The sequence below is a fragment of the Diceros bicornis genome, chromosome 3 (assembly GCF_020826845.1).
Source record: "Diceros bicornis minor isolate mBicDic1 chromosome 3, mDicBic1.mat.cur, whole genome shotgun sequence".
NCBI lineage: Eukaryota > Metazoa > Chordata > Mammalia > Perissodactyla > Rhinocerotidae > Diceros > Diceros bicornis.
The window spans coordinates 45,619,478-45,638,516 of NC_080742.1; the positions used below are offsets into that span (position 1 = coordinate 45,619,478).

Below are 19,039 nucleotides of genomic sequence, written 5' to 3' on the forward strand. Positions count from 1 at the left end.
CAAATAATTATCTATCTTTAAATTCTCAGCAAAGTGTTTCATTAAAGTGAGCCCAGTAATTACTTGTCAAATTGATTTATTGGGAAGCTCTAGGGTCCTGTATATTTTGAGGCTTTATATTAACATAACTACCTCAATAAGATCAGTCCTGTCAAAGGAACAAATATTTAGGAAAGTAAGGAAAGAGGAGGGAAAATCATCATAATTTCAAAAAAGGGGAAATTATGTGAAAAAATTGTCAATAATATTATAATTGCAACTCTAAATAGAATACAGAAAGGAATCTTGTACAAACAAGCTGGAAGCTTACAGTAAATGATGAGTAGAGTTTGACATGTATTGTTACCAAAGTGCAGCTTCTGATGGAATTGTTTTCTGTGTCATGGGCTAAGAGGCTGTGGCCATGCACTACTGAGAAAAAAGTTCTGCACTTTAGAGCAGAGTGTCTAGGTTCCCATTCAGTCTTCCTTTATCATTTAATTATATTAGGCAAGTCAATTGAATTCTCTAGGCTTCACCTTTAAAAGGAGGGAGTTGGATTGCATGGTATTTGTGAGTGCCTCCCTGCTCTGACATTCTCTGATCACTAACCTAAGTGGCTCTATTTTTTTGTCCACTCATTTTGGCAGACATTTCTCCAGTATTTACCATATGTGTCAGATATTTCTCAAGTATCTACTATATATATCACAGTTCTCTGACACTGAACATATCATTTATAATGAAATGATATTCTCCATTCCTTTTATAAGAATGAAGAGACTAATACTGATATCACATGATTATAGAATTAAAAGAGACAATCCATGTGAGAGTGCTTAGCCTTGGCTATGGGACATGGCAGGTGCCAATAAAATATATTTTCTCCCTCTATTTGGAAAATTCTTTCTTAAACATCAAGATCCACTGTAAATATTAAGTTTGTTTATGAAGGCTTTTTCAACCCCTCTACGCAATCTCAGTCAGAACTTAACAAAATATGTTATATTCATGTCTATTATAACACTGATGCACTTCATCATATTTTATGGTAATTATTAATTATATATCCGTCATCCCAAAAGTTTTGAAATCCTCCTAGTCAGGGGTTATATATTTTTAAGCTTTAAAACTTCAGTACTTGGGGCCAGCCTGGTGGCATAGTGGTTAAGTTCCTGCACTCCGCTTTGGCAGTCCAGATTCAGGAGTTTGGATCCCGGGCACAGACCTACACCACTCATCAAGCCATGCTGTGGTGGCATCCAACATACATAAAATAGAGGAAGATTGGCACAGATGTTGGCTCAGGGCCACTCTGCCTCAAGCAAAAATAGGAAGATTGGCAACAGATGTTAGCTTAGGGCCAATCTTCCTCACCAAAAATAAATAAGTAAATAAATAAATAAACAAAAACTTTAGCACTTACACAGGACCTCACACATACAAAAATTTCAGTGAGTATTTGTTGATGAATGGATAAATGAATGAAGGAAGTTCAGATTAGTAGGAGGAGTAGGAAAAAAGCATCCCATCTCCCAAACACTTTTGGTACTTGCCAAATCCCTTTAATGAAAAGTCACACAGAGTCTTTGATTTCACCACTTAAAAAAGAAAGTTTGCAAGGCTTGTGTCATGGGAGCAGGTAACTTAGTGTCCACTTTGGGAAACGCTGCACTGTAATACTCAGATGCTTCTGGTATCTCTACTGACCTACTAAGCCAATTCAGCCTTCCCAGTTCAGTAATAACTCAAATTGTCTTACAGCCTTTCCTCATCTATAGTTCATGTCTTGAGTAGGCAAAGCATGAAGATTTTCCTGACCAGCTAATTACTTCTTTTTATTAAAAAAAAAGTATCTAGACAAGAGCTGCCCAAAAGAAATCTAACATAAGCCACAAATAGGAGCCACATACATAACTTCTCATTTTCCGGTAGTCACATTAAAAAAGAAAAAGGTGGGGGCTGGCCCAGTGGTGTAGTGGTTAAGTTCACATGCTCTGCTTCAGTGGCCCACGGTTCACAGGTTCAGATCCTGGGCGGAGACTTACACACTGCTTATCAAGCCACGCTGTGGCAGCGTCCCACATATCAAGTAGAGGATAATGGGCATGGATGTTAGCCCAGGGCCAACCTCCCTCAGCAAAAAAGAGGAGGATTGGCAGTAGATGTTAGCTCAGGGCTGATTTTCCTCACAAATAAAAAAGAAAAAAGAAAAAGGTGAAAACTTTAATAATATATTTTATTTAACTCGATATATTCAAGTTATCATTTCTCTGCATAATCGACGTTTAAAAACTCAAGATATTTTATATTCTTTTTTTCCATACTCAGTCCTTGAAATCCAGTGTGCATTTTATACTTACACACATCTTAATTCAGACTAGCCATATTTAAAGTACTTAATAGCCATGTGTGACTAGTGGCTATTCTATCTGATTGTGCAAATCTAGACTATATCTAATTCTGGTTGTGGTCAAAAGTCAAAGAAAAACAGCTTTCCCACCCAATATCTTATCACCAGGAGACCTAATGCTTCCCTAAATTAGTTAATTTCAGTTATGTGAGAGCTCTAGAGGCAATTTGCTCTCTGATGGCCTAAGTTTCCTGATAACCTATTGCAGAATGTCTCCCAAACTTGCAACTTTTAAACAAAGCAGATGCTTTCAACTTGATATTTCATAAACTCCTCATGTCTCCCTCTAAAAGACTATTCTGAAAGTCTATAGGCCTAAGATATTTGATGATATTCCTTAGCTATAGCTGAAAAGACATTAGTAAAATCATGAATTAAAGTTACGCTTCTTTCTCCAAAAGAACCGTTCCTTTGAGAAAATCCTTTATTTTAATTACAAGTGATTGGGGTATACAGGTGGTGGACATTGCTTATCTTTCATGATGATATTTAATTTCTTAACATCACACTAAAAACTCAGCTCATCCTATCATTAGTAAGTGCACTCTACTATATCCATGTTCAAGGATACATTTATGGAAAAGAGCACCATTTTTAATGTGGCCCTTTTAAAGGTATCTATCTTTATAAAATATTTGACAATTTTTAAAGCGGTGTTGGATGAAGGCACAATACGTATACATATATTTGTTCCTAACCACTTTAGTAGAATTGTGTACTAAATCTATTAACTTTGATTACTATATGTTTGAATTAAAAAGAAAAGAGAAAATATTCTGAAGTACAGAACTTTAACATTCCCTGTCCAAGCTCTTTCAATGTGTACAGCTTGATAAATGAACTTTGGAATCTGTTTTTAAAGGCTTCTTGAAAGCAATTCGCTTACTTACCTAAATTGATCAATAGCTCTTGTGGGTTTGGAAATATTAGCTGACTTCTGAAAGTTAGCTTCCATTTCCCAGTTGTTCTGGAAAAGCACCATAGAGAACATGCCGTAAGTTTTGTAGAAAGCTGTTTCCTTGAAACTCCCATCTGGGAGGAAACTCCTGAAATCTGTTAAAATACTTATTACATTTCCATGATAGTTTAGTAGTGCTAATAATTTGAGATCATTTCTAATCAGTTTGGGGCAATAGCCAGACAGCTGCATTTTCTTTTTGGTTGACTGCTTATTTTAAGGATACTTAATATTTTGAGGCATCTGTGGAAATAATGTTAGACTAAGAATTAGATGACTTGGACTCTGCCCTGGTTCTATAGTTAGCCAGCTAAATCTCTGGGCTTCAGTTTACTTATCTGTAAAATGATAAATCTGGAATAAATTATTTCTATATCTCTATCCAGTTTATATTGTGTAACTTAATTATAATTCTCAACCAACGGGGAGAGAAAACATTTTAGTGACATTCTCTGTACTCCTCAAACCATACTTCTATCCCTTCTTTACCCTTAGCTTTCAAAAGGGCTTGGATTAGGTAGAAAACACAGAAGCCACCAGACTCCTCTCCCCACTCACCAAGAAGTGTGACAAACTCTCTGCATCACCACTCATATTTGTCTTGCTCTCTCTTTTTCTCTTTTTTTTTTTTACAGTAGACAAAGATAAAACTCATCAACATGAAACCTCCCACTCTAGCTCTAAATTCAATCACCCTTCACTTATCCAAAGACTTTCTCTCTACATATTTATACTCTCCCTTTCTACTCCATTATTCACATCAGCATGCAAAAGTGTTCCAAAATCTCCCTTAAAAGCCAAACCCTTCCTTGACTCCAAATACTTTTACATCAGTTGCTCTCTCTCCCGTTACCACCATCTTCTACACCCATTATTTCCATATTCTTACTTCTCATTCTGCCTTTAGAGACTTCAGACTGGCTTTAGTTAGCAGACAGACTATAAGCAGACTTCAGACTGGCTTATACTCCCATTGTTTTACTTGGACTGCTTTTACTAAGGTAAGCGATGACCTTCACATTTCAGTCCTTGCAAGGAAGCTCTCTCCTTTGTTCTTTTCTGACACCACATGCCCCTGGTCCTCAGCCTATTTCTCTTGTCACAACTTCTCAGTCTCTTTTTTCTACCTCCTCATCACTATCCAGCTTCTGAACACTATAGTAACTAAAGGCTTTGTTTTGGGTAGTTTTAAATAGTGGTGTAGCTTTAAATACCTTTTATTTACAGACTATTCCAACATTTAGATTTCAGCACAGTCTTGTCTTCTGAACTCTAGACCCATCTAACAGTCCACAGCATCTCTCCATTTGGATATCTCACAGGCACCTCTAATTTAACAGATCACAAATAAATTCCTGATCTCTCCCCACCCTACACCACACATACACACACACCACTTTTCCTTTTCTAACCATCTACTTCTCAAAAGAGTAAATGGGAACTCTACCCTATCATTTGCTAGATCTCAAAATCTGAGAGTCATTCTTAATACTTTATAGTGGCATCTAATCAAACACAGTCTTGTCAACTCTGTATCTCAAATATCGACGCTGCTTCTATTTTTACCACCTCCACTCTCATCCAAGTAACCATTATATCATACATCCCAGTAGCCTCTTAACTAGACTTCTGACTTAACTTGTCTGCCTCCAAAATGTTTTCTCCACTGCAGCCCCAAAAGAGCTTTTTAAAATGCAAATATAACCTTGTCACTTTCCTGCTTAAAATCTTTCAATGGGTCCTATTATAATTAGGGAAAAAAAAACTATTGCATCATGTGTATAAAACCTTAAGTTATTTTTACCCCTTTTTGCCTCTCTACCTCAACCGGTACCTTCTACCTCCTCCTCCTCACTTGCCATACTCCAGTTACCCTGGCCTTATTCCAGTTTCTCAGATACACCAAACTTTTCCTATCTCAAGGACTTAACCCACGCTGTTAACTCTGCTTGGAACAATGCTCTCCCTCCTCTTTATCTGGATAATGCCTCACCATTGTCAGAAAATATTGCTTCCTTAGAGATGCTTTTACTGATTCACCCCATTATTAATAAAAGTTATCTTATATTCTTCCTAAGCTCTTTTGTTCCTGTTTAACATGTCACAACCTGTAATTGTTAATTTATGCATTATTTTTTCATTGTCTATGCATTTTTTAAAATTAAGCTTCAGATGATCGGGGATCATGTTTATTTTGTTCACTGCTAGATCCTCAGAACTTAACTCAGAGCATAGAATGTCACAGCTGTGGAATCAATATTTGTTGACTAAATCTAATAGGAAAGAGAACTAAAGAGAGTGAACAACTAACTCATGAGAATGGGAACGGGAACCTGACCCCTCTGACTTTCCACAGCTCCTTCTCCACTCTATGCTGTCATTCCTCTTCTTGACTGATCCCAACCCAGTGCAGACCACGGAGCTCAGGCCCCTTAAGTGTCATTGCCCTTGACCTCCACATTGATTTGGCCCCATCTCCATAAGCCTAACCCCCGGGGGTCCCTGGCCCTGAGTTGTGCTATCTCACAACCCAGTTCCCTGAGCTTTCTCTGCCTTTATTAGATGTACAGATCTCCTCAATGGCCTTTGCTTTCCCTTCTCCCAGTTATGCATTTTTGCATAGTGTTCATCTTGAAAAGAAGCCACTTTTCCACTTTCCTATTTATATTTCTTTCTTTTCTTAGTCTATGGAAAACCCTGCTAATTATGCAGTGTTCTTTTTTCCCTTAAGCTCTAACTAATTTCTTATTTTCCACCTCAGAACAAAGCACTGAAATAAAATAAAGCACATAGATCCATATATTATGTTTCTTCCACTCTAGAAAATTTCAAAATCAGTTCAACTGGAAAAGGGTAAATGTACAACTTTGTAACAGAGCCATGATCTCTCACAAATATAATCAACTTCACAGAAAAATAAAATACCAAGAGGATAAAATGTACAACAGCTATGTTGCTGTGATAAGGAGTCCTCTGTTAGCACTGGGCCATTTTGGTGGCTTAGCAGACAGCATGGGACAAGAGGCAGCCACAGCAAATAAAGAAGTTAAACCAAAAGCACTTAAAGGAGAGCTGGAAAGAAAAGTCCCACAGTGGTAAATGGGGGTGAACAGTGAGTAGTGAGAGAAACCTTTTCAGAGACTGTAAAGTAACTGAATGAAACCAACGATACGCAAGAATGAGTTTCAGAAGAAATTTTCAGACATAGCATGTAGCTGTTTGGCCTGCCAAGCTCTTCTAAATGAATCCAAGTCCAAAAATCTCAGAAACTTCCGACTGGTCTGGACCTAAACCCTTCAGTGTACAAAAAAGAATCAGCTTTGATTCTCAGAATGCCATTCCTTCACATCTCTCCCTCAGTGTTCACATAATGAAATCATTCTTGTATTTAATGCATTACGCATTGTGCTCTGATCCAATTCTGCTTTGTGTTAATTTTTCTTTTTTAAAAATAATCTGTTGAATATTTTCAGTGTGCTAAGTAAACAAGGCTTTTTGATGTTAGAGCCATTTCTGCTCCAAAAGTACCAAGAAAAATTATAACTAAACTTGAGAATTTTGGGTAAGAGGGACTTTGAATTTGCAGTATAAAGTGTTAATTGTCCAAATAAATCTTAAGTATAGTCATTATTCATGTTAATCCTTAAAATGGAACAAAATAAAACTATCCCATAGATAGCAGTAACCAAGTCAGAAGAGTTTATCTCCTGAGTCCAAATTTTTGTTGTTTTAGCTAAATACAAAAAATAAATAAATTTTAAACTTCAAACTTACATAAAAATTTAAGAATGATTACTTCTGGAGGAAATTAAAGGAAGATGCAGTCAATATTGAACATCTAGGTATAGATAATGTTGTCGATAACATTTCACTTATTAAAGGAGATTAAATTTTTTATATACATTATACAGGACATTTGTATGATATATTTCATAATAACAATTTAATAAGTATTTTTATATAACTTAAGGTAGTTTAACATTAATGTGGGTTATCCCAATTTGCATGATTTTTGCTTATATTTTTTTCTTTAAGATTCCCTCATGTCATATATGAGTAAAATTAACTTAGATGCTGTAGTATTATTTGGGCAACATTCAAATATAATGCTCACAACTTGATACATGTGTAAAACATAACAGAGTTTAAAATGTAGAAGATAGATTTGGTAAAGAGAAAAGAAAAAAAAAATACTCCCTTGTGTACATGTCAGCTTTGAGTCCTTGAGTTGCCACCTATCCCCACAGAGTTGAAGATAGCCAGTGATCTCAGGGGACTAGAAGATAGAAGTTATGTTCTTCCCAAGAATTGTCAACACCACAAATGCATGTCCATCCAACATGCCTGGCAGTTACTGAAAACCAGCCAGTTATGGAAATAAGGGGCACAGTGTTGTGAACTTGACCCCAAATCATGGCACTAGCAGCCTAAATGCAGCTAATATTGCATATCAGTGACAATTATCACTTTCCTCCCAAGAATTACTTATCTCTCCATCTCCCCTGCACATGTGTATGAGTGCATGCCTGCTATTGTGCACACATCCACACCCACACATACATTCTTTCTTCAGATGATTTAGGTTTTTATCCTACTCCTATTACTGATTTCACTTTCTGGTCTTAAATCACTAAATCCTAAATCCTTTGGGTTCTCATCCTCTAAGTAAAGAAACTCATCTGCTGAGATAAGTGGTATAACGAAAGCAGTTGGAATTCTTACGCAATGTAGTATATTATAAAAATAAGCTTGCATTGCTGTTATTAATAAGTCTTCATTATTATCATTATTTTAATTCCTCAGAGTAATCCATGTAGGAAAATAATTTGGCAAGAAACAACCAGAGAATGAACTAAGAATTTCAACAGCCCAGCCAAAAATAATGAGAAAAATCAAGCACACATCTCTATTTAGTAGAACAAACAAAATTCTACCTCTGTATCCCAATATTGACCTAGCACTGAATCACAACTGAGTATTAATGTCCAAAATCAGTTATGAAAAGTACATATTTTCTAAGAGAGGGTATATGACCTAAATGTGTTACCAAGCCTTGAGTCCGAGGTCAATTTCATCAATGGTCTTACAATAAGCTCCCCTCCAGAAATGTATAAAAATAAAATGTCTATAACACTCAAGGAGAAACTACATACAGAAAATGGGTATTCCAGAAATATGGCAAAAGCATGCAGTCATTGTTGTGGGTCAGTCATAGTTACTGAATACCTAAGATGTATCAAACTCTTTATAAAACATTAGCTTTTAGAACAACTCCATGAGATAGGTAACAGTCTTGCTATTTTGCAGATGAGTTAGCTGATTTCTCAGTGGGCTAATACAATTCACTTAAACTAGAAAATGCCAGAGCTAGAATTTGAACCCAAGTCTTAATACCTCCAAAAGCTATTTTCATTTCTTTGTGTCATGTTGATACTTCCAATTAAATAAATGGACCCTTATGTTTGTATGTAAGGCAGCTATAAGCATAATTGAACAAAAGGAACTTATGATCTTACAAATCCAGCGTCAACAGGAAAGTCACTTGAAGTTGGGGTTAGGTTTGTGAAAGTAGATTTACACTTTCTTCAAGTCTCAAGATTTCCCTCAAGTCTTGTTTTGATCCAGGATACACATTTTGGAACCAAGTGCTGATGCTTTGCCTTGAAACTGAGCTGGAATGCCTGCTCCATCTGCCTTGGCCTCCTGATCATCACCTTCTACCCTGCAAAGCTCACCAAGCTTAGTTGGGAATCAAAAGCAGACTGGTCTTGCCATTATTTCAGGATGCTTTTAAAGCTGGTCCCATCCTATTTAGATGAGGTTGATCTTCACTTACCAGTTTTTATGTGAGGATGTCTGCTCTAACAAGTTCAGTCTCCTCAATCTCCCCAAAACTCTCCATTTTACTGCTCCTTCCATAACCTTAGACATGTTAATAGCTTTGCTTAGCACAACTTCTTCTCTCCTCTTCCCACTGGAAACCTGTCCAATTTCTAAGGCCTGGATAAAGTTCTCCCTCTGTGAGGAAGTCATCCTTGACCCCTCACTGTTAGCGCTCATTTTCAACTATGTTTAAATATGTTGTCTTGTGTCTTCCTGATTTGCCCTTGTCATATTTAATGATCATTTGAGATGCATAATTTAGCTTTATTTTTTAAGGCTAAACTTAAGGATAGGAACAATTTAGTCTAATGTCTCACACTCTTCTGAGAACATGGGGGTTGTGCTTGTTAATCAGTTGACTATAGCTATCTCTTCTAGAAAATGGATACAAACAGTGATCAGGACCTGGCCTTTATGCCATCCTTCTTGACTCATATATTCAGGAGTGGGAGCAAATAATCAAGTCTGGCCTCAGTAAACGACTTTTTCACGAAAACTTCCCATTGTCCACACAATGCAATAGAAAAAGTATAGATTTTAAAATAAGACTGCCTTGGCTTTAAATACTAACTCAGGTGATTAAATAATAGTGGACCCTAAGTAAGTTCTCTTTCCTACATAAACTTTATAAAGTACTACATTGTTCACAAAGTTGTTAAGATTAGAAATAATAGTGTATATGAAAGCATTTAGACCATAGTTAACTATTAATAAACCATATCTAGTATTATTTCTACAGGATAAATAGCTCAAGGCACCCTGTCTCCCAAGGTGACCTACTTAACCATTAATATTTTCTTTTTTGCCTTGACCACATAATTTTGTCCAATATCTAATGATAGATTATGAACTAATGGAACTTTTAGAATTGTTTCTCAGAAGTGTTAATACTGGTGCTAAAAATCATGGGCACTAATTAATGTTATAAGAATCATTGTTGAATTGTAGGTACTTCATTGATGCATCTGTTAATAATAGAACGTGTAATAAACATTGCTTCAAAAGCTATTTGGGTGGTTCAAGCAAAACCATACAAGTCGTCAAGATATTAAGTATCTTTATTATTTATTTATTTATTGTACCTTTATTTTGAGTTTATGACAAGAACTTATATAGTTTTATGTGTTTTTCGAGGACTTTGTTTTATGGCATAAATAGTAGCTTCTGACTTGCTTAACTCTCTAATTGTCTAATTTATCTGATTACCAAATATTTTTACGATAGAGTTTCGACCATCCTCTCCACCTCCAAAACAAAAACAAAGAGAGAGGTGTCTCATAGCAGCAACTGTTTTCTCATTCAGTTTTAAGCTGATTATTTACATGACTTTTCTAATGTAGATATTTTGGTACATTTTTGTAGTTGCTAATGTATATACCTGAATTAAATCAAAAGTTAACTAGACACTATATGTAGGGAAAAAAAGGTTGAATCAAACTAGAGTTAATTAAGGGTGATGGAAAAATGCCAAGAATCAGTGCACTACTAATGTGCTCTAGGTTTTAGGCAGTTGAAGAACAGCACAAGGGCAGGGGAAAGGAGAAGTGAGCGAATGCTCACTGACATTTACTCTGTCCAGGCTCGGTACTGATAGACTTATAAGCCTTGTCTTCTTAGCTTCACAACTACATGAAATAGGTACTGGTACTTCTTTCCTTGACTTAGTGAAGAAACATAAGTTATCTAGTGCCGCAGTTATAAGTGAGAGATATGAACCAATCTAACGTTCAACTTGAATAAAGTATATATAGATTAGATCTGCATTCATGAGAAGGACTGCATAGCTTTGTACATCTCAGAGAAAAGTAGTCACACAGTTTCTTCTCTCTCTCTTTCTCCTAGAAATATGCTCAATGAGAGTCTTTATATACTATCATTTAATTACTCTAGCATTGTCCATTTTGCATGTTGAAAGAAACATCTGTCTATAGAGTGGCTACCTGGTAATTTGACCAAATTACTAAGACAGTAAAGTAAAATATTTTGATCAACTCTGGTCTTAGTTATTTAGGTATAGAAATGTCATTTGAATGAATTTTATATATATATATTCTATAAATAATGTGGTAGTAAAATGAAATTTGATTCACTTCACAAGTGAATGACCCAACATCATTTGAACATAAAATTGTTGGTTTTTTCCCCCGTTGGCAGGTGTATATGCACACAAACACCAAAATCTATTCTAGTTTTTATTGAATTTTAAAGATAGGCATTTCAGTTTGGATGCCTGGGTTATGCCTCCTATCTATCAATAAAATTAAATATGATGCGAGGACGAGTGAATATACAGAAAGGTTAAATTGTTGGCCATATTTGAAGCACATATTGAATGATCTGGCTAATGATTAAGTCAATCCAGAGAACCAACTTGAATATTTTAGGCAAAAGCATCCAAATGAAGGGATTTGACTTATTCAGATCATGTGTGTATCATGTGTATCAAACAAATTGTCAACAAATAGATGACTGCTGCATTAATAATCTCTTATCCTCTAATCTTTCCATGGCAAAACCTTCAAGACCAGTTACACCCTTGGATAAAGCCAAAATCTCAAAGCAGAATTTGTCATGGGCTCTGAATAGAAATTCCAACATAAGTCACTTATATGTGGATGAAATATACACTAAAAAACAATCTCATTAGATAATAGTCAAACACATCATTTTTCTTTCATCATACTGTTATAAGTCAACACCAGAAATGGACGTTATATTTAAGTTTCTTTTAACACACGGTATGGTCCCTTGAATAATTACACTTCGGAGTAGTTTAGCTTGTCTAACTTATCTAATTGCCAATTATCTAATTCCCTAACTGCAGTAGATAACAAGTAGCACTTGAGAATGAGTGTGTAAGTCATGAGGAAGAGATTCTTTACCTGGGGTCTACAGAGTGCATGGACAAGCTTTATTACATCCAGAAACTTGATCAAAATTGTTCTATGCTCAAACAGTGCTATTTATGTGTGGAGAAATGTTTATGAGATTATGCACTAAATTTATAATGGTGGCTAATTTTGGTGAGATGGTAGAGAATAGAACTTCAGTTTTGATCCTTTGTTAAAAAGGAGAATTTATTTATGAATTATTGATATAATTAAAATTAATTTTTAAATGGGGCACAAATGTACATTTGTAATTTTTTTCTGAGGATAGAGACAGTGTTTTCATCTCATGGTAAGGCATATGTATCCTTATGTTATATATTTTGACTCTGGAGAAAAATGATATATTATCTGGTCAGAGACACACTAGCTTCAAATTTTGGACATTTGAAGTAATTGTTCGTGGGGTTGCTTTCACTTTATTGTTTTGTTTGTTTTTCGTTAAATTAATTGGACAAATTTAAATATTAGAAATAATACTTTAGAGCAGCTATCATCTATACACAACACCTCATTTGTGTTGCTGTGATATGATCAGAAGGTATAGTAGGTGAATTTCCACACAATCTTACAATTGGCTGAGTTGTTGCCATGGTGAATCAGGAGCCCACATAACAGGTATGTGCCTTAATTATACTACTATAAATTTCACTCACCCAAAGTATCAGATTTATTAAGCAGATAAAGTTGTGTTACACAAATCAAGTATGCTCCAGAAAAATAAGTAATAAAAATCACTCAAACTTTATGTGATTTAGATAAGAAAATTTTTGAATATTTTAAAAGACTATGTTTACATGTGGGGTAAAAGTTCTTTCAATAAATTAAATTTATGGAATGACTATTAGATATAGATGGATAGAATTTAGCGTGGTATATATCAAATACAATTCAGCATCAGATGTTGTTCTGGACACCATCATCTGAATCTCTGGATTTCCAAGTGCCAATTTACAGCAACAAAATAAAATTCTATTGGATCCAGAAATCTGTGTACTATTCAATACAGTCCGTTCCCATTACAGATGATGTACTGGAGACTGAGAAAGTGACTTTCACACAGCAACATGGAAACATAGCCCTGTCTGTTTAACTCCCTGTCAATACATCTCACACATCAATTATATTTCACACGACTATGTCTTTTCCAAAGCAGTTTACTCAATGGTTCATTCATTGTTACCCAATAGTAACGTCTCCTTTTACACTTTCAATGAGGTGACTATATCACCTATAACAAAGAATCAAGAAGAAGCAAAAATTCTATAAAGGAATTTATAGCTTCCTTTCTCTATGAAATTATAGTTAAATGACTTTTTCCTTCTAACTGTCCATATTTTTTAGACAGATCACAGGAAGTATCCTTCGCCTGATTATGAAATAGTGACTGGGAATAATCTGTATGAGCATACATCTCATGGATTTTAAGCCCTTTATCTAGTACTAATTTATTTTTAAGCCCCTTTTTTAAAAATTTGTATATTTGGGTCCAAATAATCAAAATAGTTGCCTGAATTCTTAGCACATTTGACCTAGATAAAAAGCTTATGATTTCAGGGTCCATATATAAGAAGTAATCCCTCCACAGTACAGTTTTTATTTCCATTGACTTCTAAAATTTAATTCAGAAATCTTGTAATAATGATATTGATGTGTTGAGAAAAACTTCATAGCACCAATCAAAACTCACTCTGATTATAGACTATAGTTATCCTGACAGGTTAATTTTTATAAAATCTCATCTAGTGTTCATAAATAATACGGATTTTTAATTCATGAAATAGCAGAGAGATTAACTTTTTTTTTGTTTTTTTGCGAGGAATATCAGCTCTGAACTAACATCCATGCCAATCCTCCTCTTTTTGCAGAGGAAGACTGGCCCTGGGCTCACATCCGTGCCCATCTTCCTCTACTTTATATGGGACGCATGTACTGACAAGCAGTACATCTGTGCATGCCCAGGATCGGAACCCAGGCTGCCAGCAGCGGAGTGCGCACAATTAACCGCTGCGCCACGGAGCTGGCCCAACAACTTTTTATCTAGTTTTCCTCTGCGTCTTTCTGGAGTCTCTTTGAGGAGTAAAAATTGTTATTATTTTTATTATCATTATTATTGAAAATATGAGGAAATAAATCTATTGCCTTCAACTGGCACGCAGCCTCCCATGATCCGGCCTCAGCTACTCTTTCCATCCTTATCTTCCCCACACACACCTAAGCCCCGGGAAAATAGAAGAGCCTACTCTTCCTGGAACATAGCCCATTGCATCCCAGTTCTTTGCCTTCATCCATGCTGCCTGAAAGGTTCTCCTTTCTCATGCCCTTCACTGCCAGTCTGTGTATCCAGTATTATGTGCTCACATTTATTCAGTGCTTTCTACATGCCACACATTTTACGAAGAGCATTATTTCGTTTGTGCCTTCTAACCATCCTGTTTTACAGAGTATGAGTAAATTGGCTAATCACCCAGATAGCAAATGGCAGATGTGGAATTTGCACCCAGGTAGACTCCAGATTTCGTACTGCGATACATTATTTAATGCTGTGATACATTAATTCCAAGTCCCAATAAACTTTCAAGATCAAGATAAAAGTAATAGTCTCATATGGATATTTCATTGACCACCCAACCTCTCTCCTCTTTATTTGCCCCTGTGTCTCTCTGAGGTCCAACTCTACTTTCTCACTGCTGATCAAGTTTGTGATATACCCATGTTGTTTCCTCTACCTGGCATTCTCAGTAAGTCTTTGTGCTAAATATGTGTTAAAAAGTGAAATTCCTTGCACACGATAAGCCCTCTATAAATATTGGTTATATGAATTCATCATTGACAGAATTGAGATAATTCAGACTGTATCACAAATGACATCTGAAAAATAATTTAAAAACTCAATTCAGCAAGCCTCTAATTTGATAAACAATGATCACAACTGGATATTTATTTCTTCACAAATTTGATATTTTAACGTTATTTTATAAAAGTGGCCAACTGTTTGGGCATTCTAGTTTCAAATCCATTCATTCAATCACATGTATTTTTTCATTTTACTGAATCAGACAATAGAATTCCAAACTACTGTTCGAGGATCCTAGGTAAATTTTGGTTACTCTAAAGAACCAGATAAAAATGGAAATAATTCTTTATCATAATGATTATATATATATATATATATATTTTACTGTTTTATTTGCTTTTCACTGAACTGATTCAAAATTTTCATTTTCTATACATACACATATGTTGACTCATCTAGATAATAGTAAATAGTCTGGAAAAGAGTAAAAAATAATTTAATTATTTTTCTTACATGATGCCAAGCAAATATAATCATTTGTTTAATTCTTGAAGATAAACTGGATATTTTAGTACTATTTAGAGACAACTTAAGTTTACTCACCCAATTTCTTGAATTTCAGAGGGGAAGTGATTTGAAGTGTATTTGAGGCTTCTCCCTCATAAGCCATCAAAAGATCACACTTTCTTCCCCTTGCTCCAAGTGTTGACATTACATTTCATTTTGACAATTGTCTGATAGAAATTTTAAGTCTCACTATTTCTGTTTAAGTAATAATAATAACTACAATTCTCAAAATAATCACTACTACTATAAGATATAAATTATCAGATTTAAGATTTGTCTTGTAGCCTTTCATACTTAAATTTCAGATGTAAATTGATAAAAATTACATAATAAAGAAAGAGGTAATTATTTGGAGATTGGTAGTAACTTATTGAATTCAGAACAAGGATTCTTGGAGGGTTTCAACGTTAAAATTGAACACCATTTTTCTCTTAACTTCTGCAATTTAAAAACATTCGCTTCACTTTGAGAAATTAAAATATAAAAACAAATTTTTCAAAGCACAATTATACCAGCTTTAAGAATTCTAGAACTTCCCTCAAAAATGAGTTACTTTGAAATGATTTTTCTTGAACTCATAAATGATAATTTTTTTCTCAGTGACTTAAAGCACAAGTAACTAAGCCATGATTGTTAATTACACCTATTGATTGTCAATGCCAAAATAACATCCTATTAAATTATCTTGGAAAACAGGATCAAGCTAGAGACTCAGAAGGATATAACAGCTATATAACTTAAAGGAGAAGAAAATATGATTTTCACAGTTAGGCTCACACTAGGAATAGTGCTGAGTTATTTTATTGATCCTTGGTGGAAGGAATGGGTCTCTAAGGCTTCCTGGAGATTCATCCAAAGTAAATAAACAAGAAGCTTGTTGGCTCTGTCGTCCGACCTAGTGAAAATTACGACATTTTCTCTGAGCATTAGGTGCTCTTTAAGCTGAGTTATTCTTCAATTAGAATGTTCTTACATATCATACCATTTGTTGTTAAACTTATTGCTTAGACTTACAAAAGAGTTTTTAGACGTGAGGCATCAGAAAGCTAGCAAGGGTAAATTAAGAGCAGTGTTTTCTGAGATAAAATTCTCCTTCCTCATTCACATCACATTTCTCTTTTTGTCTTATCTGTGTTACCTTTAGTGTACTTGGGGTGCTGTTACCCAGCAATAAATTCATAACTCTGTCCTTGCTTGTTCCTAGTACAAGAAAATGATGTAACACTTTCATTTTGATTTTCGTTGTAAAAGAAACAAGAGGCTAAGTGAGTCTGCCCTTGACAGGTGTGACCCCCTAAGCAGCATCACTGGGCAGCATTTTGCAGATTCAGCCAGTGGAAATGCCCCCCTCCAACTGTAAACAAAGCCATTTAATTTGGTCTTAAGCCAAGGTAAGGAAAAAAAACCCAACTGATAACTAAAAGAACAATATAAAGAGGCATAGCCTGCCAACACAAACCTACAAGCAAGCCCGAGGAGATTTATGATTTTCTTCCCCAGAGAAGGAGTGACTAATGCACGCACACTGACCATCACCGTAAAGAGGTAAAGAGAGAGTGAAATGGCTCAACGTACACACACCCCGCTCCATACCGGGGACGAGTCTCCGAGCTGCGGCTTGTGCTCTCGGAGGGCCAGGCTGAAGCTGACCGCCCCCACGGCCACGCTGGACACCCCCAGCCCTATCTCCAGCACAGAGAGCACCAAGAGGCTCCCAATAATCTGGCCGCTGGTGCACATCCTTCCTCGGTCATCATTCCTTCCAGATCAGAGAGGGAAACCAACCATCCACCTTCTTTCTTCCACTATCCTCCTTACCCCTCTGGCCCCTACCAGACCCCAAAACTTTTCTTTCTTCAACAGCGAAGCATTATCCACAAGGACCGGATTTCCAGAACCGGAGACCTTCTTTCCTGACCGGACAAGAGGCAAAAGAGCCGCTCCAGCCCCTGGCACGTTCATACAGGGATCGTAGAAGGATTTCCCTGGGTTCGGTGGTCGGAGTCCAGGAGAGGAGAGCACACGAGTAGAAGGGCTTTCAAGAGGGAGCCTGAACCCTGGAAGAGGCAGGAAGCTCTCAGCCTCGCTCTCGAGGCGCTGTCCAGAGTTCTGCCGCGTCCCAAGTCTCCGCAGGGAAACCCCGCTCCCTCCTTAGCCTTCCAGACCCTTTCAGGCTCCGCTTTCTTTCCTTGCCAAGGAAATGAGCTTTGCTTCCCGGAGATCCAAAGCGGAACTGCCCCGAGCTTCTCTCTTCCTCTCCCTCTCGTCTCCTTTCCTTTGTTTTCGTGATAACACAAAGTGCTTCTGCGAGTCCCTCGGTCCCCAGGCTGAGCGGGCGGATGATATTCAGCACCACGCTCCTCGCGGTTGCCGTGTCGCCAGAAAAAGCGACCTTGTCTGATGGCCTTTTTCCGTCTGGGTTTCTTCTCCCTCGTCGTCGCCCTCTTCCTCCCCCTTTCTCTTGATCTGATTCTCTCTCATTGCACTGACCTCATTGGGATTTAAGAGGTTGAGGGAGGAGGGAAAAGCTTGATCTATTTGTGGGTGTAGAACCAGCAATCCTGGCTGGCCCTGGATCTGCTCGCCTCAGGACCCTAACCACAGCAATCCAAGCGATCCCTACCTCCGCATCTCCCCCACTCGTTCCCTTCTGGGCTTCTATCCAGATGGGAGGGGAGGCGATGCCTACGTCAACGTGGGGCTCGTTCTGTGTAAAACTTTCTTCTGCATGTACACCGGGTGGGGTGGGGGCACAGTGGGCAAAGAAAGGCAGAGAGAGAGCAGGGGATGGAGAAAGGCCAGACTCCTAAATTCATTAGGACTCTGAAGGACCCTCACCAAGGAGCTCCTATCTCTAGAAGAGCTAGACTCAAGCCTGCTCTTAAGGAGCGTCCACTCCCTGCTGTCAAGACCTGTCACCTTCAGTATTGGAGGTGGGTGGGTGGGAAACGCAATTGACTGGAGCCGCACTTCTGTGGGGATGTGGCCAGGATTCCTCTCCAGCCGGCAGACCCTTGCTCTCCCCTAGCAGCGCTGCTGCACGTTCTGGGATGCATCGCCAGACTGAACAAGAGTGGGACCGTATGTTCTCACTCAAATTCAAGAGATGTGTACATTAAAGTACTACATTGGAAAGAGAATTATTAAAAACAAAAATCTGACTCATTGCACAACTGTTCTGACAGTATGCCCTCGTCAGAATCATTAGGACAGAGACCAAGCTTGGCTTGGGTATTTTTGTTTTTGTAGTCTGATGCACAGTGGACTCTAGAAGTCTGGGAATCACTGTGTCTGATCCTAGATCCTATTTTCATATCCCTGATTTTACCTCCTAAAAAATCACAAGCCCAGATTTTACTTCATGAAAAATCACATGGTATTCCATCAGGGAGATCCAAGAAGTAGGGGGATGAGAAGGTGTTTTGGGATGTGGGTCATCTTTATGAAAAACTGAGTTTCCGATTCAGAGATGTCCAGAAGAAGGAGGAGGATTAGAAGAGAGGAGGATTGAGTTAGTACCCATTACACAAGACCAGGGTATCTTGGCCTCTGAT

The 19,039-nt window shown here is 37.1% G+C and overlaps 1 protein-coding gene across 2 annotated transcripts in view; it reads right to left on the reverse strand.

The window, feature by feature from the left end:
- TMEM196 (transmembrane protein 196) overlaps positions 1–17,225 on the reverse strand; it is a 51,236-nt gene extending 34,011 nt beyond the window's left edge. The window contains exon 1 of one of the 2 annotated variants that reach the window (XM_058568838.1): positions 17,079–17,225. In XM_058568838.1, coding sequence (XP_058424821.1) covers positions 17,079–17,225 — 147 coding nt within the window. Of the gene's footprint in view, positions 1–17,060 lie in introns of both variants that reach the window. The other variant, XM_058568835.1, reaches the window with a different exon arrangement.
- Between the last annotated feature and the right edge of the window lie 1,814 nt (positions 17,226–19,039).